At 38.0% G+C, this 24,852-nt stretch overlaps 2 protein-coding genes across 3 annotated transcripts in view; both read right to left on the minus strand.

The window, feature by feature from the left end:
* Positions 1-5,888, minus strand: part of sox1a (SRY-box transcription factor 1a) — a 104,221-nt gene extending 98,333 nt beyond the window's left edge. Inside the window, exons 1-2 of the transcript XR_004339975.1 lie at positions 4,000-5,888; positions 3,653-3,924 (exon numbers count right to left, since the gene is read on the minus strand). The gene's annotated coding sequence lies outside the window, so the exon portion shown is untranslated. The remainder of the gene's footprint in view (positions 1-3,652; positions 3,925-3,999) is intronic.
* A 2,408-nt stretch (positions 5,889-8,296) lies between these two features.
* The window catches only part of arhgef7a (Rho guanine nucleotide exchange factor (GEF) 7a), a 36,107-nt gene continuing 19,551 nt past the window's right edge, over positions 8,297-24,852 (minus strand). Inside the window, exons 6-22 of one of the 2 annotated variants that reach the window (XM_032567708.1) lie at positions 23,364-23,452; positions 22,741-22,835; positions 22,562-22,657; positions 22,175-22,297; positions 20,610-20,748; positions 20,475-20,534; positions 20,229-20,375; positions 18,175-18,261; positions 17,237-17,315; positions 17,018-17,157; positions 16,323-16,544; positions 16,120-16,213; positions 15,875-15,964; positions 14,790-14,975; positions 11,032-11,131; positions 10,396-10,450; positions 8,297-9,157 (exon numbers count right to left, since the gene is read on the minus strand). In XM_032567708.1, coding sequence (XP_032423599.1) covers positions 9,035-9,157; positions 10,396-10,450; positions 11,032-11,131; positions 14,790-14,975; positions 15,875-15,964; positions 16,120-16,213; positions 16,323-16,544; positions 17,018-17,157; positions 17,237-17,315; positions 18,175-18,261; positions 20,229-20,375; positions 20,475-20,534; positions 20,610-20,748; positions 22,175-22,297; positions 22,562-22,657; positions 22,741-22,835; positions 23,364-23,452 — 1,925 coding nt within the window. In that variant the 3' untranslated portion in view covers positions 8,297-9,034. The remainder of the gene's footprint in view (positions 9,158-10,395; positions 10,451-11,031; positions 11,132-14,789; positions 14,976-15,874; positions 15,965-16,119; positions 16,214-16,322; positions 16,545-17,017; positions 17,158-17,236; positions 17,316-18,174; positions 18,262-20,228; positions 20,376-20,474; positions 20,535-20,609; positions 20,749-22,174; positions 22,298-22,561; positions 22,658-22,740; positions 22,836-23,363; positions 23,453-24,852) is intronic. The other variant, XM_032567707.1, reaches the window with a different exon arrangement.

Below are 24,852 nucleotides of genomic sequence, written 5' to 3' on the forward strand. Positions count from 1 at the left end.
CCTTTCACCACCTCCGCCTCTCCCTCTTTTTGGCCCCGCTGCCTCTTGCCGTTTCCCTCGTCCTTGCCAGTCTGTGCGTCTCTGTTTCTCTCTAAACCTAATTGTTCTCTCACCTCGCCTTAGATGTGCATTTATTCTATTCGCCTGCGTTGCATTTGGCCTTTGTTTACGAGCGTGTGAGAGAAGCACACATTTGTTATCCCATCTTGAGTGTAAGCATTGCTGCGTGCAGTCAAGGCACAAGAAAACAGAGAAGACTGAGCCACAACAAACTATGTTGAGTCTGCGCCACCGGCGGTCTGTTTAGGGAATGAATGCAGAGGATAATTTGTGTTCTCAGTCTGTGTAAAATGGCTCAGAGGACAATCTGTGGACCAGTTTGTGGAACACTTATCGCAGAGAGGTTCAGCCGCACCATTCATCCTCTGGAACCCCAGCAGACACACTATCTGCTCAAACTGTAATGACACCGACAGAAACCACACAATAAAAAAATAATAAAAACTAACAGGTACAACAACTTGTAGCTCTGGGGAAAAAATATCTTGCATGAGAATTAACTTATATTGCACTTTTGCAGTGCCTTGCTAGAGTATGTTTCCAAATTTTGTTGTATTACAGCCACCAGCATTCATGTCAGAGTTATATATGATGGACCAACAGAAGTAGCACATAATTGCCAGGTGGAAGGAAAAGGATATGTAGTTTTCCAACATTTTAACCAATAAAAATCAGAAACATTTAATCTCATTTACACTGACACCTCTAAATACAAACTGTCTCAAGAAGCACCTGCACTTACAATTGTATGTAGTTCATTATCATTGCACATCCAGTTGTTCTGTGAAGGTCTCAGAGGCTTTGGTAGAGAACAAACCAGACAGATCAGTAAGAAAGAAGGATTAGGTTCAGAAACAATATCCAAAACTTTAAACATCTCACTGCACTTCATTCAATCCATCAACCAAACACTAGAACAAATATGACACAACGGCAATCCAATGAAGACATGACACTTCACCTAAACTAACAACCTTTGCAAGGAGAGGATTTATCCAAAAAAGAAACCAAAAGCCTCAAAATAACTCTGAAGGAGTTGCAGAAATCACATGTTTTGACCAACATGTGAAAAGTTACGCACTGTGAAAAAGCACCTTTAATTCAACATCCCTGTAGTGAACCAAGGTGGTGGCAGCATCATGCAGTGGGGATGGTTTTCTTTAGCAGAGTGAGAATCAGATCAGAGTTGATGGTAAGAGAGATGAAGCAACATACAGGGTGGTCCTGGAAGAAAACCTGTTGGAGGCTGCAAACAGGTTGGATAGAGGTTCAACTTCCAATCTGTGCTGGAACCTGAACATGGATCCAGAACAATGGCATGGCTCAAAGCAACTTCAAATCATAGATTAGGCTTAAGTCAAGATGTAGATCCAATCAAGCCTGTACTTTTCTTTTTTGCAAAGTAGTATGAGTTCAGTCTGCAGATTAGCAAACCTAGTAGAAACCTGCTCCTGAAGATTTGCTGCTGTAATGGCACAGAAGGATACTGCCACTAATTATTGACTCAGAGAGTTGGAAAACAAAAACAAATGCTTAGCTTTTTTTTTTCATCTTTGTTTATATAGACCTTTGAAAATCATGTATATTTTTTTTTCCAACATCACAATTCTGCATGTGGAGTGTTGGTCTGACAAAAATACATTGATGTTTGTGGTTTCAGGGTAAAAATGTGAACATGTTTGTGGTGCATGAGTACTTCAAAAGGCAGTTTATACAAGCAGATAGAGGCATTATAAAGCAAAGTTATATTTTTTGCATTTTGAAAAGCAGTCGACTGAGCAACGGTGATATAAGTTAAAAGATAGTCTTTAGTTTGCATTCCCTGTCAGCATAACCAGTGATTTTACAAGTAAAATCTGCTGCTAATAGCTGTTTGATGTGGATTAACATGCTCCATTACCCCAATGTACCAACACTGCCAGAATCATTAGAGACATGCACACACGGCTACACTACATGCAGACCAATGCTGCTCCATCCAAATCTGTCTAACAGTTTGTGTGTGTCTGCACTCACACTCACACACACCCCTACTCAGTCCAACGCTCTCCCTCTTCCCAGTTTCCATCAATGGTGACTGGAATGGCGTAATTCTGGGGGATAATTCATGGATAATTTTGGGATAATCTCCAGCAAACCATTCGAAGCACTGCCACCCAGTTTGCCCACAGCCTGATTACCAGGCACCGAATGCCAGCCACTTGTAGTGACCAGCGCCGCCAGCAACCACTCTGCTGCATGAAAATAAACAAAAACAAGGCAGAGAACACCCAGTGGGGAAACATCCAGCTCTGGTCATGTAGAGAACCGCAAAGTAATTAAAGATTCTGTCAAAAGGAAACTTGACTCTATGTCCTTGGGTTTTAACATATACATGATTTGATCTTCACCGACTTCTAAAGATGGTTTAAATCTAATCTCCAGAATATAAAGCCACTGATTCCAACAGATGAGGGCAAAATGGAAAATTTTGTGAGGGGTTGAGGGGTAAAACTACACTAAAAAAACTCTAAATATACAGACAATACATAAAAACTTAATTTTATGTATGAGCATTAGGCAATTTGATTACACTTTGTTATCTGCAAAAGCATCCATATGTGGAAAGTCCGTTTTCAATTCTCAAACACAAGCCAGCGCAAACTCACATACATAGTTATAAGTATTTTCATTATGCATCATTGCCATCTTGTGGACAAGTTACCATGGGATCAACACAAAATATAATCACGATTAAATTCAGCTTTTCAGTCCTAATTAGTCACAGTCATATCAGAAAGCCAGTTTATCATATTTAATGAAACATGGACATCTGTCTCTTTATATTAGACCAGTGAAATGTGGCTTTACACTGAGTCCAAATTTATCGCTTAAGACTCACGTAGTGCTCTGATGCTCTCTGTCTACAGGTGATGGAATTTGGTGAACATCTTAATAAATGCTGCCATCTAGTGGATAAAATGAAAAAACTCAGCCCTCCGTGTGTTAATACTTCGCCTGAGTTATGATCAGGACCACAGCATGTAGTATAGTACTTTAAAACAAGAACAGGAATATTTTTTAATCAATTTATTGAAATTAATATTTAATTTTCTTGCTTTCATAGCTTGATTCTTTGTCTATAATGTTTAAATGTGAATGATCCATCTCAAAACAATTGACATTTGTTCAAAAGAGTAAAATATTTCTTGAAAGTTCATAGAACAGCATGAATAACAAACCCTGAATTACCTGAAATCACAAGTTTCTTAATATAAAAGTGGAAGACTGAATGTTGCATTAAAAGCTAACCTCAAGAAGGTGTGTTTAATGACAAGTGAACTTTTAAATTGCTTTCTTTCATAATATAAAATCTTCCTGTTACGTCTGCAATTTTCTGTTTTAAAAAGTGATCTAATCAAATATGGCTATTTACTGTTTCGGCAGAAAAGGTATCTAAAATAAAAAAGTTATAACCTTAGAAAGAGTCATTAGCATTTCTGTAGCGTGTGCACACAACAAGAAAAACTAACATCCATGAGCATGCAAACATGTGCTAAGATAAGCACTTAGTTCAAGTGCACTTCAAAAGTGCTCTTTCAAATTTACTTACCATTTCAAAAAACATGTCCCTGGTGTACAGCAGGTTTTCATTTAAGCCTTGTTTTCAGGTAGCGTCCAAAGCATTTTCTAGGTAATATAATAATACAGATATTAAGTGTCACAGCAGCGTAGATCCTCTACAGGAAGCGGGGGATCTCCTCAGTCAGCCTGCATCTCCACGCAGCACTCACGTCCAGCTCAGTTTTCTCGTGTCCTTAGAAGTGAGAAACTCTTCCCCCACTTTCAAAACGATTGAACTCCACAGAGAGGCACAGCCCTGACCTGCAGAATTATTCATGGCAACAGTGAGCAGATCATATGCACAGACCGGCGAAGCAAAGAAGAGGCATGGCTCACCTTTTTTTCTTTTCCTCCCTCCTTCCAGATTTCAAACCTCGGCAGCAACACCAGCATCCTCTCGCCACGGTTCCCTCTGCTCTGTCCCTGCACTTGACCGCTCGTCTCTATCAGCTCCCCGCCACTCTAGTTTTGATGATACTTTTACTCACTTGGCTTCCTCCAAAACCAGTCACCTGTAGCCATTTTCCAATCTCCTACCCACCCACCACCTCTCGCCTCGTCCTTATCTTGTCCATCTCGCCCGTTCCTGTCATTTTCACCTCCCTCACTCCCACTCACTTCTCACTCCTGCCCACTTTAAGTCCTTTCACTTGCTCTATTAAATCCTTCGCCTCTACCCAACCATTACCAATTTTCCTTGACCCACTGTTTGCTATTAGCCCCTCGTCTTCCTCCTCCCCTCCACTCTCCATCGCTGTCTCTGCCTATCCTCCTTATATATCCTCAGCCTTCGCTTTGCCTTCTCCCCATCTCCAGCGGCATGAATATATTATTATCTACACAATGGAGCCCTGCTTATTGTTTATGAATTACCAGCCTTGCAGCCAAACAAAGCCTATTTTCATAAGAAACCTCCATTTCATTTCAGCTCCAATTAGATTGGGGGCTAAAGAATAGGAGTCCTCAGGCCTCAGCCCCTAAGGATGGCAGGTCCATTCAGCTTCATTCAATGGGGCCTTATTGCTTTCCCATACAAAAGAGCACGTGGATGGGCTTTCAGACTGAAACACCAACCAAAAATGACTGTGAGACAGTACTGTACAATAACAAATCTTTAAAGAAAGGACACAGAGTGCTTATCCTCCCATCCATCAATTCATCCCTCACTCTCTGCTTTCTTCCTCTCCTCCGTCGGTATATTGTAAGACCTGGACATTAATGACAGACAGTTGAAAGAGAAAAGGAGAGAAAGAAAGAGAGGAAGAAAGAGGCAAAGCAGCTCAGTTTTTCACAATACATGTCAAGTCTAAATGATCACTGGCTGCTGAATAGTCGAGGGGAAGGCAGAAGAAATGAGTCGTGTGCTTGGATGTGTGTGCGTACAGCTGATTGATTCTCTGCTTTGAGAAGAGAGAGAAAAGACTGAAGGAAGGAGAGTGGAAGACCTTGATGCTTTTTCTTCCTTTTTTTTATGAGCTCTGCAACAGCCAGAGGAGGTTGGAGTCTTATTATGGAGCAGCCGCGTTGACAAGCTGTCACTCCATCCTGGTAACAAGAAACAGTCAAAGTGAGGAGATGGTGGGGCAGGTCAGAGATCTGACAATAAGGAGAAAAACGCTATATTTGTTTCTGTAAAGTTGGAGCAAGTCTCTGACTGCATCTTACAGTGCAGTCAGAAATACACCGTAAGTCATATTGTGTCACACTGAAACTACAACCTGATATATTTTATGACTTAGACCAACACTAAACATGTCTGTGAAATGTAACAAAAGGGATCAAAACCTTTCCTCTTTGTTTTACAAATAAAATTCTGGGTTTTGCATTTGTATTCTTCCCAGAAGTCGCATAAATTGTATAATAATAAAAGTTAGAAAGCAACACCCCAAGCTCCGAACATCTAAAAGATCAGCATTCAATCTAAATTTTGAAAATTGAAGTCTGGCACAAATAAAAAACTAGAAGACACACTGAACTGCTTAAACTAGCACGTCGGTCAAAATGAGGATAGATCAGAGAAGTAGCCATGAGATCAATGGTAACTTGGCAAACATCCACAGCTGTAAATGGTGCAACTATTTATTGTTGTACACAAATTGGGCTTTAATGGAGGATTTACTACAAGTCAGCCATGAGTTTTAATTGGGATCACATGCAAAACGCTGTATGCACTAAAAAAGTAACACTGAACACGCGATCCCAAGTATGTAACATGATGGTGGGAATATCATGCTGTGTGGATGCCTTATGACACAGGTGTCAAACTCCAGTCCTGGAGGGCCACTGCCCTGCAACTTTTAGATGTGCCTCTGCTGCACCACCTGAATAGAATAATTAGGTCATTAGCAAGACTCTGGAGAACTGATCTACACAAGGAGGAGGTAGTTAAGCCATTTCATCCCAGTGTTTTGTACCTGTGGCACATCTAAAAACTGCAGGACAGCGGCCCTTGAGGACTGGAGTTTGACACCTCTGCCTTATGAGGTGGGACAGGAAAGCTTGTCAAATGTTAGAGATGAAGCTACATCCTGGAAGAAAACCTGGGAGGAAATAAAATACACAAAGCCAGGGCAGTGGTTCACTGTCAAACAGGTCAAAAGGCGTGTGGAGCAAAATGGTAAATCCTAATCACAAATATTCGGCTTAAACACCCTAATCTATTGACATCCAGGTTGAGCTGGGATTAAAGCTGCTGCTCCTACACACCGAAAGGAATACGATGACTCCTTTCAGTCATCGTACTGAAACGGCAACTGATGAGTAACTGATCAGGATGCATTCTGGGCCTCTTCCTCTGAGGTTTTCTATCAAATTCGGAGAAGAAACCAGAGTGGGTAAGATTTGATAGAGGAACTCTGGGACCTCTCTGACCTGGGAACTCATTGGGACCCTCCAGAATGAACAGGAGAGTTTCACTGGGGTGAGGGACATCTGGCTTTCCCTTCTGAATCTGTTACTTCTGAAACAAGATCTTATCTAAGTGGATTCAAGTATGCCTGTGCAGAAACAGAAGGATTCATGTGAAAATGCACCTTCTTGCCAAATTAAACAGGGTTTTGTAGATCCAAGTAAGATTCAAAATATACAAGAAATGATTCACAACTGAGTGCTGAACTTCAACTGGAGCACCAACACCTTCTAGGAGTCAAACGGCAAGGTCAGAGCGTGGCACTTTATCTTCTAAGATCTGCTTTCCTTCATGAATGTGAATTGTGGCTTTGTTCCTATGGGGGAATATTCACCATGAAACAAAAGGGGGCCACTCTTTTCATTACTAGTGAGGGGACAAGGTGAGAGTCACAGTGAGGAGGTTGACATCTGTGCTTATTCATCCGGCCGGAGAATCGGATCATCTCTTTCACAAAGCTTGACACAATTACCTAAATGCACAATAGATTTCAGAAGCCTCCTGAGGAGGAGAAAAAAAAAACATTGATGTTGTACACACACAAGATGCAGTCAATGAGATAGCCACATCAATCTATTTGCCTGCACTTTAACTGATTTTATTTTTTTAATCCTTTAAGGTCATTTTTGTGTTTTCTCATTGAGTTAATCAAGCCACGTGAATCTGATTTACAAAGTTTATACTCAACATTGACCTCATCACAAAAAAGACAGTACAGAGATTAGAAAGTATAGTTAAAGCACTCCAATTATAAAGCGTTTCCCAGGTTACAGTAATCCTGACCTACTAATGTTGGTCATCAACTCAGGGAACAAGTGCAAGATGATACCCAAGTGAAATGAAAATGTCAAATGTGTCCATGTGTGTGCAACAACAGGGTTTTTACATGGCAACTATTAGACTTAAAACCGACTTACTATGACTATGCAAATATTTCATGAATTGTGTATCAAGAATTATGGACAATTGATGGAAACAAAATCTACAAAGTCGTTTTTCTCAGCTAACTTTCCAGGTTTATCTTTTAATATCTCACTCTGAATCATTTGTGGCATCCCTGTAAACCTGAGCACAGCATTTCTACACATTTTTATGTAAAAAAAAAAAGTTTTCCAAACTTATCTTACCTGAGATCAAGGTCCTTAACTGTATGACGATTTTAAAATATTTAACATTAATGTTCAGCATGATCTAAAGGCAAACATTTCTGCAGTGAGTGGGATACACACAGAGAACAAAACAACTGGAAGCGAGGCAGAATCGATGGAAATAATGGCTTGTTAAGGGTAGTCTGTAGTGTTTGTTTTCCTCAAAAGGATCAAAGTAATAAATAAGTCTACTCCTTTTCAAACACAGGAGTAGTGGTAAACAAATTATTTTGTTCTTGGTTATGTATGCACATGTTTTTCTCTGTCCTACTGGTTTCTTGTTCTCTTTTTTTAAAACCTGTTTGAAATAGATAAGTAAATACTGAAATATTACTGAGTAAATACTCAACACAATTTGTAGTTTTCATGTAGGCTAAAAAGTTACATTTTGGTCTCATGTGATTAAAGGATCTTCTTTCACCTGCTTGCTTTTTTTATTGCCTTTAAAAAGGCTTGAAAGGCATAATACATACTTCAAGTCACAAGCTTCTGTCAATATTATTTTGTTAGTGGCTCACTAAAAAGTCAGGGAACCTTTACTTCACCAGTCTGGACCATATTCAAAAGTGATTCAAGGTCCTTCTTTTAATAAACATTTATTTCCCAAAGGAAAAGGCTCATGTTTTAGCATTATTTACATCACACAGTACAAACTTTATATCTGTACAATTCACTTAGAAAGTCGTACCGCAAAGTGGTCAAACAATAAAGACAAAAGGGAAGGAATAAAAGGGGGGAATCACTACAAGCTGAAATAAAAGCAGACGTAGCCTGTGTCCAATAAAAGATCCCTGCAAAATGATTCAATAAAACTTTAAATAACATTGGAGAGGTTTTGAGATAGTATTGTTCAAGTAGCAACTTGTCCAAAGCCTTCATGACCATTAACACCATTGGAGTACCATTTATGCACCACATGATGGTCATCCTGTTAAGACTGTAAACAAGAGGAACAGAAAAAAGTCTCATTTTTCCAGTTGATCCTTCCTAAAAAAAAACAAAAACAAAAAACAGACATTCATGATGAACGTTGAAATGCTACAGGGGTATGATTTCTTTTTCTAACACTGGCTTTTTGCCTAAAGGAATGTAATTAGGAGGAACACGGTCAACATTCCTCTAATTTTCTGTACATATCACCAAAAAGCATCCTAAACACAAAGCCAACAGCTTTTAAATCCACTCTTGGTCTCATTCCCAGAACAAGTTTTTACCTTTTTAAGCCAGTGTGTGCATTTTTGATTTTGCATCAAGTCCACAAAAGGTATGCTGGTCAATTTTTGTCAAAGCTACAGATGGATGCAACCAATAAAGCTCACAGGTTGGTCTCATCCCACGCTGGGTCATTAATGCTCTTCAGTACTCGCCGCACAACTTTCTCCAAGTCTCTACGTGCTCTCTGCTCCTCCTCCAGGGATCTCTTCATCTTCTTATTGTCCTACGAGGATAAATAATGAGTTATTCTAAAATACATATATGAGAAATGTTTAATTCCACACATAAAATCATTCAAATGGCAAATAATGTTTTAAATAATCATACTAAGCCAGAAATTTTGACACATTTTAAGACACAGTTTTGTACATTGAGTGAACAGTCATGAATTGTTTTCTGTCCAGGAACCTTACTTTTATTCAGGCATGAAAAAGCTCCTAAACTCAACACTTAGAAAAGAGTTATGCTGACACATAACACACCATAGCATCGAGCCAGCTTTAAATGGGAACTTTTGTCACTTTGTTACTTGCAGCCAAAAGGAAAGGTTATAGGCGGTCTTTAACCCATTAATCATCATGTCAACATGTAAGCGTTTTCACGGTGACACCTAAGGGATTTTAGGAACCAGCAATGTCCCTCCTATCTACTGAAAACTTGTTGTGCAAAATATGATGAACTAACAAATCAATTTAAAGTCTCAGCATTGGCTGCCAAGACATTTTGAATTTTAATGTTTTACTGTTTTCTAAAGCAACCACTGATCCTAATCTGATATACAATGGACATTGAGATAAGTACTCTTATAAGTACCTGGGTGTTCGCCTGATCTATTATATTCCATTTTATTCTATTCATATATCATGACTAACTATTTGGCTGCAGCTGCCCACCTGGAGTGATAGATAAGAATAGTTTCAAAATTCTCATCTATTTAATTATATTATATCTCCCGTTATTTCTATAGAATTTTTGTTTGTTATTCGTGGCTTAAGTTTTAAAACGTGTCTTGTTTTATGTGAATAATTTAATTCCCCCCCCCCACCCCCTGCCATTTGTCTTGAGCTGCTCTACAAACTGATGTGATTAATTTAAAAGCTAATGTGTCTCTGAGGACATGTGCTGCAGTCGATTTTGGGTTTTTTTCTCAAAGACACACGTCGTTTATTCACTGTAAATAGGTTTCCAGCTGTAACATCTTTGCTTTTGTCTTCCATTTCTATATTTTTCACATTTGTTATTATCCAAGTGAAAAAGCATCAAAGCTTGAAAGACCTCCAGAAAGCCTGTAGACACCGAAAAACTCTACATCAAGTGACCAGAAGTAATTGTGGCTGTTTTAAAGTAAAGTATAAGGAAGTAAGGACCGTTTTGCAGAGTATTTTAACTGTATGGTTAAATTAATTAAAATAACTACACAATTAACTCTTAGTTTATGATGAAACAACAGCAAACATTCACCTGTTTCAGCTCTTGAACCTCATCCCGCAGGGCGTAAACCACATCCACCAAACTCCTTCAATGAGATCAGATTCACACAGGCCGTTACATAAACCAGTGTAAGTCACAATGAATGCTTAATTTGGGTTTGTGCAAAAGCAAGAGACGCAAGTTGGGTTTTAAATTGATTTTACAAATCATGCCAAAAATACCAAAAGCACATTTTAACTAGTTTTCTAGGAGATAAAGCATGGCAATCTTGAGTTTCCAGGTCAGTTCTGGCCTAAACTGTGTTGAAGAATGATAGAATATTCTTTTAAGTCTGGCCTATGTCAGGAAACTAGCCAGCTTAAGATGACTCTACAAATTGTGCTTGGAAATGTCAAATATCAAGCCTGAATTATGCTAGAAGATTGATAACTATATATGTATATTATTTTGATCTACTGTGAATTAGAAAAATCCAAAATAAATTCAATCATGCAAACACAATATTTATTTTTTTTTAATTCTTTAAGTTGTATTTTGGATCACTCGGCTACCGCGTAAAAAAAAAAAGTGGATGAAATACATCAGTAAATGGAGAAAATGAATTGGGCATTCAGGCCGAAGACAAGTTCATGTAAACCTCTTACTGCCACGGTCAGTAACTCTTACTTCTCTTCCAGTACACTTTGTCCGTTGCGGTTTGGATCGTCTAGAAAAACCTTCTCCTCACCAGGGATGATCACATGCAGCCCTGTTTCTGGTCGTGATCCTGCGTCAAAACAGAGAAGCAAACAACCTCTGGGACTTCACTATGTCTCATCTTGAACTAGTCAACAAGTAGTAGTGAAATACATTCAGAGTAAAGTCAGTGTGGACTTTATTGTAGGAACAGACAGGTTAGTACTAGTGTTTTAGTCATGACAGAAAAACAAGACTCAGAGGAAACTAAATGGCATGAAAAGTTAAGAGAAAAATTTCAGACACAATCAGATCGGCTCCACAAAGCAACAGAACGACAGCTTCCATCAACTGATAGATTTATTAAAACTCATAATACAGCATTTGGGACTTTGAACACTTCAGCAGTGTAGAACAAATACACTGAAGGCTGCTTTAAAAAAAGAAAAAGAAAAAGGACACGGTCAGTCAGATGTCTGACTTGAATGCAACACTAGAGCAGACAGAGAACGATGTTGGTTAAAGACTAAGTTCTTTTTCACCCTGTCTGTCCAAGAGTTTGACTTGTTAAACCACAGAATACACCTGTCACAAAGTTCAGCACGATAGGACAGCCATATTCTTAGATCTTTTTTTTCTGGCAGCAAGACAACTAGTATTTACAAAAAAGGGGGACATTATGTGCTCTTTATATGCCAAGTCCACTCTAACAGCATTCTGAAGTTGAAATAGATCAACTTTGCAGTCTCGTTTCTTTTGTTTTGTTCTATTTTTTTGTCCTTCAACGTCATCCAACCACTGAAGGTGAGCATTTACACTACAAATGAGTATTCACTTTACAATTACACTGAATACTTAAGTCTATCTTTAAGATTATATTATACAGAGTCTTGGTAGACACTAAAAAGTACAGAATTTCATTGAGTCCACACCCCCACTCCCTTTTGCCCATAACATGATTGTGCAAAATAATTAAAACATTTCAGTATTAATTGTAAACTTTGATACAAACCAAATGAAATGGGGGACAGAGATTATTTTGTAAACATTGATATACAATTTTAAATCAACAGATAAGTGGAAAAAAATACTAAAATGTGTACAAAATTATACATACAGTAAAGAAATCATTTTATAAACACTTGCAACATGGACCCATATGTATATATATTTCCCATACGTCATTCTTTTTGCCCATTGTAAGAGGATGTAGAGTTGTACTTTTCATAACGGTACTGGAAAAATACTTCTTCATAAAAATAGATACTAATGTGAGAAAGAAAGGGAAGCCTCACAAGCTGACAACAGTAGGGAGAGTTGATTAGACATCACCATGGGAGCTAGTTTACTTGATGATCTTGTTCTGACTGGTTTAAGCTATGTTTTACTGTCATACTTAAAGTTATAAGGGTAATCTCAAACAACAGCATTTACACTCATGATTTATCAGCTACACCATCAATGACAAAAGAAAAAGTTCAGTTCAAGCTTCACCTTTAGCTGCAAACACAAAATTTCAGACTTATGAAATCACTTTCTCTAAAGGTCAGAGATGCAGTGTGTTGCAAAAATTTTCATATCCCTTAAGCTTTTCCCCTTTTTTCACTTTGCAACCATACATTTTACAATATTTTATCAAGACTTCATTGTAGATCTGAAAGAGCTGCAGAGATTCACAGCTTCAGTGGGAAACTTTGTTGAGATGTCCCACAGTTCACAAATCTGTCCTTTATGGAAAAGTGGCAAGAAGAAAGCCACTGTTGAAGTTTGAAAGCAATGAAAACTTGTCCTAATGCTTTGAGTCCAGACAGAACTGTCTCCTTAATAGACAGGTATTCCAAGGAGAAATTAATTTAAACTTTTAAAACAGGAAAACCTTTTCAGCTGCTTTAAATTAGTCAACCATTGTGATTTTACTTAAATTTGTTTCTTAAATACATTTAAGATGGTAAAAGCCCAGCAATTAAAGGGGCAGCATTATGTATTTTCCAGGCACATAGTGTGATTTTATAGCACAATCAAGTAACCATGTTTCCTTCAATTGTTATAAAAGCACTGTGTATATCAAATTGGCCTCTGTCTCTTTAAAAAAACTCAAACTCTTCCCAACGCTCCACTTCCAGCAAGTCTTTACAACGTTTCTCCATTATGTCAATTTAGCGTTCATAGACTGAGAAGTAGTTCATATGACGAGCTCAGCAGATTAGCAGTTCCACCAGGTGTTTGCTAATGGATGCAGCCGCTAGTCTGGAGGAGCCGAGTGCGGGAAACACAGGAGTGGCGCTCTGTGGGGCGAATGCTCAGCTAGAGTTTGCAGCACCAAAGGGGAGCCTTGGGTAAATTGGCAATGCTTTGTCAGAGCAAGTGCTTAGGCATCCCCGAATGGGTGCTATGGAGATTCATGCATGAAAGAATCAAAGCAACACTCCATGTACTGTATGTCTTTGATGAGGGAATAACATTAGAAATTGGCGTAAAGCTCAAAAACGTTGATTTTACATAATGCTGCCCATTTATAGGGAATTTACGTCAGGCGACTTGGTGATCCTTCAATGCTCCTATTGCAAAAATAATGCAGATTAATCTCTTATGGTTGTCAATGCTAGGGCTCTATAATATGTCAACAAATGTATTTATGCTGTTGTACTATCGATTGCAAAGTGAAAAAAAATGAAGAAAAAGGTTCAAAAAGTATTAAAATCTTTGCAAACCAATCTTTAGTCTAACTGCACCTTCCATGCATTCAGACAGTTATTCTGTGTTTTCCAAATGAGATCAAAGTGTGCAGGACTGATGTTAGTGCCAGATCTCAACAGGTCTTATTATTTCACTGACAATAAAAAAATTCACTGATCCCGAATTTAAGGACACCAATTTAAACTGTGGGTTTCAGCGTTGTAATGCACCATTCAGTTTAATGTCCAGGATGTCCCTGAATACCCTGGTGGAAAGTGTCATGAAAGAAATGATAATAAGACTGAGTCACTGTTATATTTATGTTTAGCTACAGATTCAGTTGACAAAGTCTGCTTGTTCCTATAGTGGTGTTTTTGTTTGCTTTTCATATTTTCTTAAATCCTCCCAAAGATTTGAAAGATTGGTTAAACATTGAATCATGAAAGACTAAATGTAAAATGTTAAGAATCTGAATTTGCACACTGCTTTATTCTGCAGACAGCAGAGGCATTTGTGCCTAATCACGTGTGTGTGACTGTTTAGCATCTGTGCTATGTTTGAGCATGCGTATCCCAAAACCACATGCTGAAAAAGAACAAATTTATGGTAAATTGAAGACACTCATTCTTGAATTGCATCTGAATATCAGACAGGAAAAAACGTAGGTCCCCACCTGCCCGGCCGCTGAATCTCCCTCCCCTAAACTACACACCAAAATCCCCATCCTCTCCACTCAGAGTCCACCAGATTTATGGTTAAACAAGGAGAGTGGTCACATTCAAGATAAATTAACAATAATTATTAGCTAACACTTACTGCATGACATCTACAGAAAGAGAGGAGGCACAAAAAAGGGAAAGGCAACAGGAAAAATGCTGAAAACATCATCTGACAAGCCGTCGAAAAATAAATTAAAGCAACAAATTACCCAAATCAACCAAAAAGATAAATAGATAAAAAATCAATCTTTTTAATACATCTACGGTAAAAGAGGTAAGCGCTCTCTCTATACGTCACATTATAGTACAGCCTGGCGGCGCTGTACATTCTCTAGTTCTGATGGGAGATGCAACTCTTTCGCGGCACCGATCCCATCCTGTAACTGTGGCTGGTCCAGATGGAGTCGTAGTCAGAGTCTTCCGACAGGTCGGAGCTCAGTTCTGGCCGAGACACGCTGCTGCGGCGGCCCGGCGAGTCCACGCAGGACTGGTCCATGTCAGCGAGCACGTGGTTGTGCATCAGGTCCGTGCCCTGCCATGCTGGTGGGGCCGGGGTCAGGGTGACGGTGGGACGAGAGGGGGAGATGTCGCAAAAAATGTGGAGAGGGAGGAAATGGGGAGTCGGAGGAAGGGGTTGTGGGCGGTGCACGCAATACGCAACAGATGGTAAATCATAAAAGAAAATGACAGATGTGTAAGGAGAGGATGGAAAAAATTATAACGGTATGAAAAAAAACAAATATGGAAAAAGGTACTCAAGGTAAATCAGAAAAATGCCCAAAAGGAGGAAACGGGAAGGAAAAAGAGAGGAGATATTGTTAGAAGGAACAGTTTGGAATACCAGTGGTAAGATAGGCACTGAGTAGAAAATACAGGTATGTTTCTACAAAGCATCAACCAGTTGACGCTGTCAAAATACATCATGGTTTAAAAAAATAACTGTTTCAAAATGCAAAAATTTTCAAAGATATGGTTGAGAAGCCACAAGAAACATATCTGTTGAGAAGTTTTCAGCCGCCTTACGTATAAAACATAGAGCCCAATCACTTGTATTACCGCACAAAGACATGAACAGGAAGAAACAGGTTTGACGATTTATACAGGTAGCGTGTGAAAGCAACAAGATGCAGCTGTTGGTAAATGTACTTTCTGGCTTAAACTATGTATGAAAATCCCCACAATTGTATATAAATGTCAGATACTGTAGGTGTGATAATCAGTACATTATCTAAGCAGACAAAGGGAACAACATTTTTTTTCCATCAAGTTCGATGAGTTTTTATAAATTCATGTTTTGTTTTGGTTTTTTTACAGTTGTTGTTTAAATACTTAGAAAATTGGCAGTTTTTCTAAAGGTCATTGAACATCAACCTAACACACAAGTATGAGCCTCTCCTCCTTTCCTAAATGAACCTTTATAGGATTTTCATTTGTCTTACTGGAGTTCAGAGTCTGCCTGGTTTTGGCGCTGGTGCAGTATGCCTCAATAACTTTCAGGATCTGGGCGTCTTCTTCCAGAGCGGCCGTACCTGAAAGGGTGAACAAACAATTTAATTAAAATGGATAGCCTTCATGTATAAAGCTAATATTAATACTCTTAGAGTATTAGATCTCTAAGAGACCTAATATTAAGAGTAGAGATCTAATTCTACAATGAAATGGTGCTTGAATATTGAACACATACTCTTCCTTAGAGCAAATTCCTCTTCAGACTGTTTTCTCTCAGGTTTGCGTTTGGGAAGGAGTTTCTTCACACTCTTAGGACTTTTACTGAGATCCTGCAAACGGGAAGCAAAACAATTTCTTTTTTCTCCAAAATTATAAAGCAAAACACACAGTGCAATTATCTAAATGAATTATAATAAAAAAGAATAAACAGTCCCTCACCTCTTTGTAGCAGAGTGCAGCGGAGGGCCGTAAAGGCGGCGCGGGTCGCAGGCAGCTCAGGCTCCAGGGTTTGGGGGTGTTTGGTGGCTCCAGGGGGCCCCATGTCATTGTGCTGTGGGTCGTCCCATGAGAGGATGGGTGAGGCAGGGTGTGGTAGGTGGGAGCCACAGTCATGGCCCTGCTCTCAGCATGCCGGGACGGGGTGAGAGGATGAGATGGGAGCTGAGGAAACAAACAAACAAAACCAATCTCTGTTACAAAACCATTTTGTTCCCATTCTCTGCTCAATTAAACACTTTAAATACTCTACAACACAATGACTTCTCAATATATATATATAGGTTGTTGCAGATCATAGTTGACCTCTGATATGCAGATAACTCCTAAACTGCTTTTTATCAGTCGACTTCAACACATTTTGCCACTAAAGTTGAAATCTATGCATTTTTATTACTTAAAATCAGTTTTTGTTTACTGACGTCATTCTAATGAGAGAAACAAACCACTTACTAATGTCACTGCAGTTTGTTCACATGACCATTGCACATTATGTAAAGCCAACCGTTCATAACATATTTATTGATTGATAGGATCACAGTCAGTGTGAAACCAACATGCATAGTCACAATGTTGGGCCCCATACTGGGCGCAGATGAATGGAAAGGAAATAGGCTGTGTAATGATTAGCTCCTGACCGTGTGGCAGGGGACAGCAAGTGGTTTGTGGCTGGGGGCCGTGGCGGCGCTGTGTTTGATCTGTCTCGTCAGGTGCTCCACCCAGTCCTGCAAGTCCTGCTGGTTTGCACACACCACCTGGAGACGGTCAAACATGGTGCCTGCATGCAAAGGGAGAGCGCAGTTTGAAACACTTTCTGCATGTTCATGACGTTTTTGCTGCCTCTTGTGTGGTTTTACCGTTTAGCTCAAAGGCATTTTTATGGGCTTCACAGTCTTCTAGTTTGGTCACGATCATGCCAGTCAAAGGCAGCTTTCCCTGCAAAGAAAAACAAATGGGAGAAACAAAAGAAAAATTAGCTCTTAACCCTTATGGTTTGCAGGGTTGTGTTGTGCTTTTTAAGCACAATACAAATGAACTAAAAAAAAGACACTTTCAGTTCACTATTATATAATACAATTCATTATTGTTAGTAATGTCTTGTGATGGCATTTTATATACTACAGCAGGGATAAAGTAAGCTAAAATATAACAATATATATATATTTTTTTAAATGTCTCTAATCCACACCTTATAGACCTGACTGGTCCGAGAACAAAACACCAATTTAACAAAAAAAAAAAAAATCCTCCAATTTCAATAATGTTGCATCAATTATAAGTAACCCTCTATTTCAATTACACAAATCAATCATACTATAGGAATACAAAATAAATATTCATTATATTGAAACAACCCAAACAAATCCTGGATCGTCCTGCTCAAATTAAATGTTGAAACACAATATACAAAGAAAGTTATAAAAAATATCTTTAAAAAGTGTCAGTGTTCTGGCATTCAGCAAATAGAAAATGTTGGTAATTCCAACTAACCTAAAATAAGAAAAGTTTGGTCTGATTTAACTCTGTACAGGCATTAAAAAAACTAAAGATTTTTCAAATTTAGGCTTTTAATCAAACATCAGATTGCACTTTATTACAAAACTATGCAAACTGAATATCAAGCATTTGAAGGACTTTCTAAACTTTTGGAAACGCTTATATGAAAATCAAGCATTTTCAAGTAATTCAAGCTGTAATTCAAGTAATTCCATCCTTAAGAAATACATTTTCATTTTCCACCTCTGAACATCCATTCAGATGGATGTTCAGAGGTGGAAGTCAAGGGATTTCTGACCTGGAATATGAAACCGCTCATCCTGGGACTAGCAGACAGCATGAGGAGGATGTGAGGAAACAACATGAGGTAGCGCTCATTCTTCTCCTGCTCAAAATAAAAAAAGAGAGAGAGACAGAGAAGTATGGGTGGATGAGAACTTCACAGTGGAGCTGATAACCTGACAAGACACCAGACCTTCATTAACGTGTGTGCAATTAAGCAAACAATTATGCAAAGGAAGGTGGACTACCTGAATAAAAACCAAGCATAGACTGGAGGAAACAAATCAGCTGTCCAGAAATAACCAGGATGGGAATCAACTTCTTGATGCCACATAACAGTGGTCCCTCCATTTTTCTAATCGCCTTTGCCCCTTAGTATAAGGACCTTATCTCAGCAGTCATCAAACAAGAAACAGTAATCGGAAAAAAATATTACAACCCCGCAACAGACTTTGTGTTTTTTCTAAAATAGTTGGGGGAACCTGCTTGAAATAAAAACCTTGAATCCACTATTCAGTGAGAGACTAAATCTTGTTTTTAAAAAGTTAGGGGTGAGTTGATTCTATCAGGCAACAACTGTTTCAGGTTGTTTCTAATTACTAGCCTTAATGCTGACCTCTGTGGCACTGAATAGTCGGTTTCAGGTTTGCCTAATAAACGGCTGAGTGTTGATCAGAAAGTCTCCTTTGTCTCTTCAAGTTGAAGTGCTTCAGCTCTGAGGCAGCTGCTGGAGCTGCAGTTTAATGGGAGATATGGTGACAATCCTAATTTCAGACCAAAGCATCTTGTTGGCCACAACAATCATATTTTTTAGATGCCTCAACTGACCCACATATTTCTATTGCAGCCATTAATCAACTGTCATCCGCAAAACTAGGCTGCCTCCACACCACATATTCATCACTTAAACTGCAGTTATGCATAAAACCACAAATGAGACTCATTTCCACTCCCATGTAAAATACCAATTTTCATAAATAACCATTTGCACATAGAAATGTTGCATTTAATTAAATATGTGTCATAAAAACCATTTCAGTAACTGGGACAAAAATGCAGAACTGAAAAACTAACGGGACAATATTTTACTTTTGTAGGAGGCAAAAAATACATCAGTCAATTATATAACTTATGTAACTAAGTTATATAATTATGCTAGCATGGCTAAATATGCAATTGTCAATTTTAAAATACTTGTTCTCGCTAGCAGATTTAAAGTATAACCCAATAAATTTGAATATTATTAAAAAAATAACTTCAGTACCTAAAAATTAGGTTTAGTGAAAAATTCTATTCTTATCGCAATTTTTTTTTTGTTGCTCTTTTTATACTGTTTCTCTGAAAAGTTAAATATTATAAGATCACCAAAGATTTCAACACAGAAATTTGGTGTAATGGCCCACACTATCATGGAAACGGTTTGCTGAAGCCCTCCACAAATGTCAAATGTCATTGCCAAATTAGCCATTTGTTCACACAGACTCCTATATGCAAACATATAGCTACTCAAGATTAATGCAATCTTGAATAGAAGTGTTGAAGATGGGGAGCACAAGTTAATTGCCTCCATGCCACGCTGCATTGATGCAGTAATTCAGGCAAAAGGAGCCCAGTCCAAGTATTCAGTCCATATGACGTCCACTTCATGGAGATGCTTATAAGTAGGCTGACATTTTATGTTAATAAAAGTTCCTTTTTTTATTTTTTTTATTTTGTCAAGTGTAATGTGATTTTCAGAAAAAATGAGTTTGGGGTTTTCTCTAGCTGTTTTCCATGGTTATAAAAGTTAACAGCAATAAACAGCAACACTCTGTGGAAAGAATCTATTTTTCAGCTTAATTTCTCGAAGAAAAAAACATCAGTAACGCTGCATAAATTTGTCTTGTATACCATCCATACAAGACAAATAATGGTTCACTTTAAAATTCACATCAAGAATTTATATAAGCTAATACTTTCATAATGACATTTATTTGATTTTGCATCTCTATTTTCTAATGTCTTCTGCATCACAGAATAAATCGTGGACGTCACGTGACTCTTGTCGGTGTGGAGAGATGATGTACATACCTCAGACATAGGACTCTGGACCAACACCTGACTCATGTATATCACCGAGCCCAAGGTCTTGATGTTGTCTCCCTCCCACAGCCGGATGGTCTCTGTGAGAATCTGCAGCTCCAGCTCCTTTCGTTTTCGCACCTCCTGGCAGTGAGCCTAGCAGGATGGGAACAGAAAACTGCTTTAGCATCTGCCTTCAGCTCATTCTGCAGTTAGATGCGACATTAGAGAGGATGAGAAGTACACTGAGCTTACTGAAAGGTTCCTGAAAGACCCCATGCACTTCAGAATATCTGGTCGGTCTGCATGATTCTCCTAAAACACCAGAGAAAATGTGTAGTTATTAAACATTTCAGGTCATATTACAACATTTCAGGTCATAATACACACCTCCATGTGCCTCTCCAGCTCTTTGAGTAAGGTGGGGTATTTGTCGAGCCTCATGAATGGTTTACTGAGGCCAGTGGTCAGCGTGAGGATCCCAGGAGCCACTGCACCATGGCCCTCCATAAAGTCCCGAAGAGTTTCACTTAAGTTGGAGGAAAAACAGAAGGGATTTACTGTAAACTCCCAATTCAATGTCAAAGAGCTGCTGATATTGTTAATATTTTTCAAGACTGAGCCAAAATGCTGCCAGACGTTTGAGTCAACATGTCAGTCTATAGTGAGTCAGAGTATTTTGCCAACAATGATCAACTGGAGGCAGAGTCGACGCTGATATCCGTTTTGTTGATTGCGTAAAACAGCTTATGAAGAAGTGGAGGGGGAATATGAAAACAGCTAAAATAACTCCACAAAATGCTATAATATGATGGCATTAAAATGTTTCAAACTATGCTATTTTTCTATTGATTATTGTGACACTTAATTGATTAATTGGATTTTAAAAATGGAACATTCTACAAATTTTTCATGTAACTGCTTAAGTCTTTTTATACAATATAAGAAACACATAAAAAATACAAATAAGCAAATAATTCAATTCATTTTTTAAATAATAAAAATATTTCATTGCCTAAAACGCAATAACAGCATTCCTTTAGTAAATCTGAACCGGGTGAAACTACATCTATGGCAACTGAGGAATTTTGGCTAAAAACTATTTACAGACAAAGATGTCTTTATCTTAAATGGAAAATGCATATATTTTTTGTACAATTTTGACTTAATTACTGCTTTGAATATATTGTTTTATTAGAAAATGGCTTTTTTCGAGTGTATGCTCCAGTTAACAATTAATCAATTACTAATTTAGTTGACAATTATTTTCATAATTGATTAATCACAATCCCTTTGATTAATCTGCTCCGTAGTTTAAGCTATGTTTGGTGCTTTTAAATATTAACTCTTCCTGACCATTCTTATCCACTGAAAAGTGGTAAACCTGCAGCGTGGAATGTTTTGATTATTAAATGTCAGTTTACGGATCTGGTTGTGACTTGGTAGTCAGAATCAGAACCACGACTGAGGTATGTAAGCGCCCTCTTGCTGGATAACGAACAGGAAAACAAACCGGATTTGCTAAATCAGGATAGAAGTCGGTAGCACTGTTCCCTTGAAGCAATAACCTAACTCTCCTGACATTTATGCCGTTGATTAATCTTTTATGTGTCTAATAAGCTAGAAAAGAGATTACGCAAAGAACAAGAATCAATTATTCAAAAAGCTACCATGATCAAAATAAAGCTAAAAGCTTCTTCTCTAACCAAGATCACTTCTGACACAAGTCAGTACACAACTAATATTCACTCAGAGCTGATTTATAGTCAGTTAGTAGAAACAATTGTTCTGATTCATCCAATTAGAAACAAAACAATTTCTCATTCTATTTAGTTTTAGTTAAACTAAATACAGCAAGCAGCCAAATAGTCTTTTCAGATGGCATGTAACACAGAAAGCATGTAACACAACTTTGTAACAAATCTCCAGGTAAAACAGCATTGGTGAGAACCTACCCATGTTGAGTAAGCACATTGACAGCAGAGGGATGGTTGGAACAGTAACCGACATAGAGCGCTTTCATCTGAGGCATGAGGTTCAGGAAAAAGCTGCCCACCCTTTGCTGGCTCTCTGGAAGCCTCACCAAAAGCAGATCACATGCAGACCAAATATTAGCAGGCAAAATACACTTAGGACTAAATAGAAAAATGTAGAAATACAGAAAAGTTGTTAGCAAAAAATGCTTTAAAATTATTCTACAATCAAAAATGTATACAGTAGGATCTTCTATAGTCTATAGTTTAATCTAGTGTTCATGCAGCACATGAATTACAAGATGTCTGTCACTCTGTTTATCTCAACACAACTTGGAGTGTTCAGTGCTGTAAGGGGGAGAGACTGACTTTGTAGACTCCTCCAGTGACTGGACCAGCATCTGCTGGAAGGTGCTAATCTCCTCCAGGTTCCCCAGAATCAGAGCTACGTCGGCGCTGCTCAGCCTGAGAGGAGGACATCACGCAACCCACGTCAAAGAACATCGAGATGGCATTGCACAGATTCACCGAAATTAATCAAGTCGTACTTGTCAATGTTTTGAAGAGGTCGCAGGTAGTTTGTAAGGAGGCTTTGAAGGTCCTTAGAATACTCCGTCTCCGTCTCCAAGATGTTCTGCAACACCTACAAAAAAGCAAAAAATAAATAAATAGAAATGAGCAAATAGAGGATATTCTGTGTTTATAGGTGATCAGCAAGCAGTTTAGACGATTACCATAAAGACTAGCTAAGATAAGATAAGATAAATCTTTATTGTCATTATCACAAGGACAACGAAATTCACTACGTGTTAAAGGATTCAGAAGGTAAGTTACATTTATTTATTAACTGATTACTAGCTTAAAACAAAGATTAAAATAAAAAAGTACTCTAATCAAATAAAAAGAAATATTCATTTTAAAGGTTGTTTTTGCATAAATAAAATAAATACAGAAAATTTCTCTCTGAATCAAACTGACCATCATTCCTTCTTACATATCCAACAAATAATGCAACTTTAATTCAGTTTTTGACATCCAAGACATATTCTCTTAAAGTAGAGGATTATTATATTAGACATCAGTGAAAAGCAAGACAGCCACAGTGTCCTTCAAGCTCAACATCATGGATTCAGTAAATATTTCTAAGTAAGAGTAAAAATGGTATCCTTACCAGGTTATAGTACGTCTTGCTAATAACAGAAGTGTCGAAGCCTTTCGGTGGGCTCTTCAGGGTGACAGACTTTGGGGACACTTGTTTATCTGTTGCCAGAAAGTAAAAGCAATTCATTATATAACCTGAAGATGGCGGTATTGCATGAAACTGAACATTATATTCACTGCAATATTTTCACATCTTCAAGCAGCCATCAACAATCATTCTGTGAACGGTTATGGATCCAACGATGCAGACAAGGCGGTACTTTAAAAAATCTGAAGGGAAACACAAATTATGTTCCCTTGTTCTCACAAATAGAGTAAAGGCTTCATTAATCACAAACTGTTTTGAAAAATCTGTAATAAGTGAAGAATATTTTAGACCAGATTTCACAAGCTTATATAATGTGGTTTGTCTAATTCAAAAGAGGTCTTAGTGTAAAAAATACATAAAATAAAATAAAAACTCACTGTTAATTTTCCCATTGTGTGCTATATGAAGGATGCACAATACCACAAAAATATTTGACTGTGATGCTGTTTTAAATTTGGAAATTTTAATTAATTACAATCCACCCTCATTTTCCAGATTCTCTTTGTTAATTTCTTATTTTCTAAATTCAATTTTTTCAGCACCTCGAGTTTAAAATCAAACAGAGCAAAGATGCTATTTATTTTTGAACCAGAGATGATCGATTAAAATACAGGAAGCATTTCAAAACAGAGTGATCCATATCCTGTTCTTGCTGTTTAAAACAAACATGTTTTTTTTATAAACCAAGAAAATACAGAATTTGAAGTCATCTTTTTAAAAAGACAGTTGTGGGAGACCCTCCTGTGTTTAGGATCAACAATGCTTTTCATTTTACTACAAAAACATGCCTAGTTTATCATTGAACTACAGACATTAAAAATCCCACAATTATTGCTTTTGTAAAAAAAAATTTAGCAGTATTTTTAAGTTCCCAGTTTTGTCACCTTACAAAAGGTTTAGCTGTTGTAGTCCATGCATATAAAGTTTCTGTACACTTGTAATAAGCAATCCGCACTTATTCATCTGGAATATGACACACTTCCTATAGCCAATTAAAAGACGCAGGACAATAATCAACACACTCTGCATCACAAGACAGGAATTCATAAAAGGTCCCTTTTCGGGAATTAAGTGAAATAAAAACATGTCATGATTTGAGAATCAACAATGAATCCTTTTGTCTTCATCTCATTTTACTCTGCATCTGCTGATAGTGGCAACACATGGCTTCACACCACAGCAGCTTATGAGTAATTGCTGTGTCGCTGCATTACTATCAGATTGGATAACAACAACAACAAAGGCTGTTGTGATGTTTGTAACTCTGATAGGGATGTGACGCGGCTTATTCAGAACAACATTATTCACAAAGGCGTGCACAGACAGGAAACTGATTTACATCATAAAGAGACTGACAAAACTGAAGTCAATCTATTCACCCATCGTTGTTGGAGTGCTTATCTGGGACCAG

This window comes from Xiphophorus hellerii, chromosome 7 (assembly GCF_003331165.1).
Source record: "Xiphophorus hellerii strain 12219 chromosome 7, Xiphophorus_hellerii-4.1, whole genome shotgun sequence".
In the NCBI taxonomy this organism is placed as follows: domain Eukaryota; kingdom Metazoa; phylum Chordata; class Actinopteri; order Cyprinodontiformes; family Poeciliidae; genus Xiphophorus; species Xiphophorus hellerii.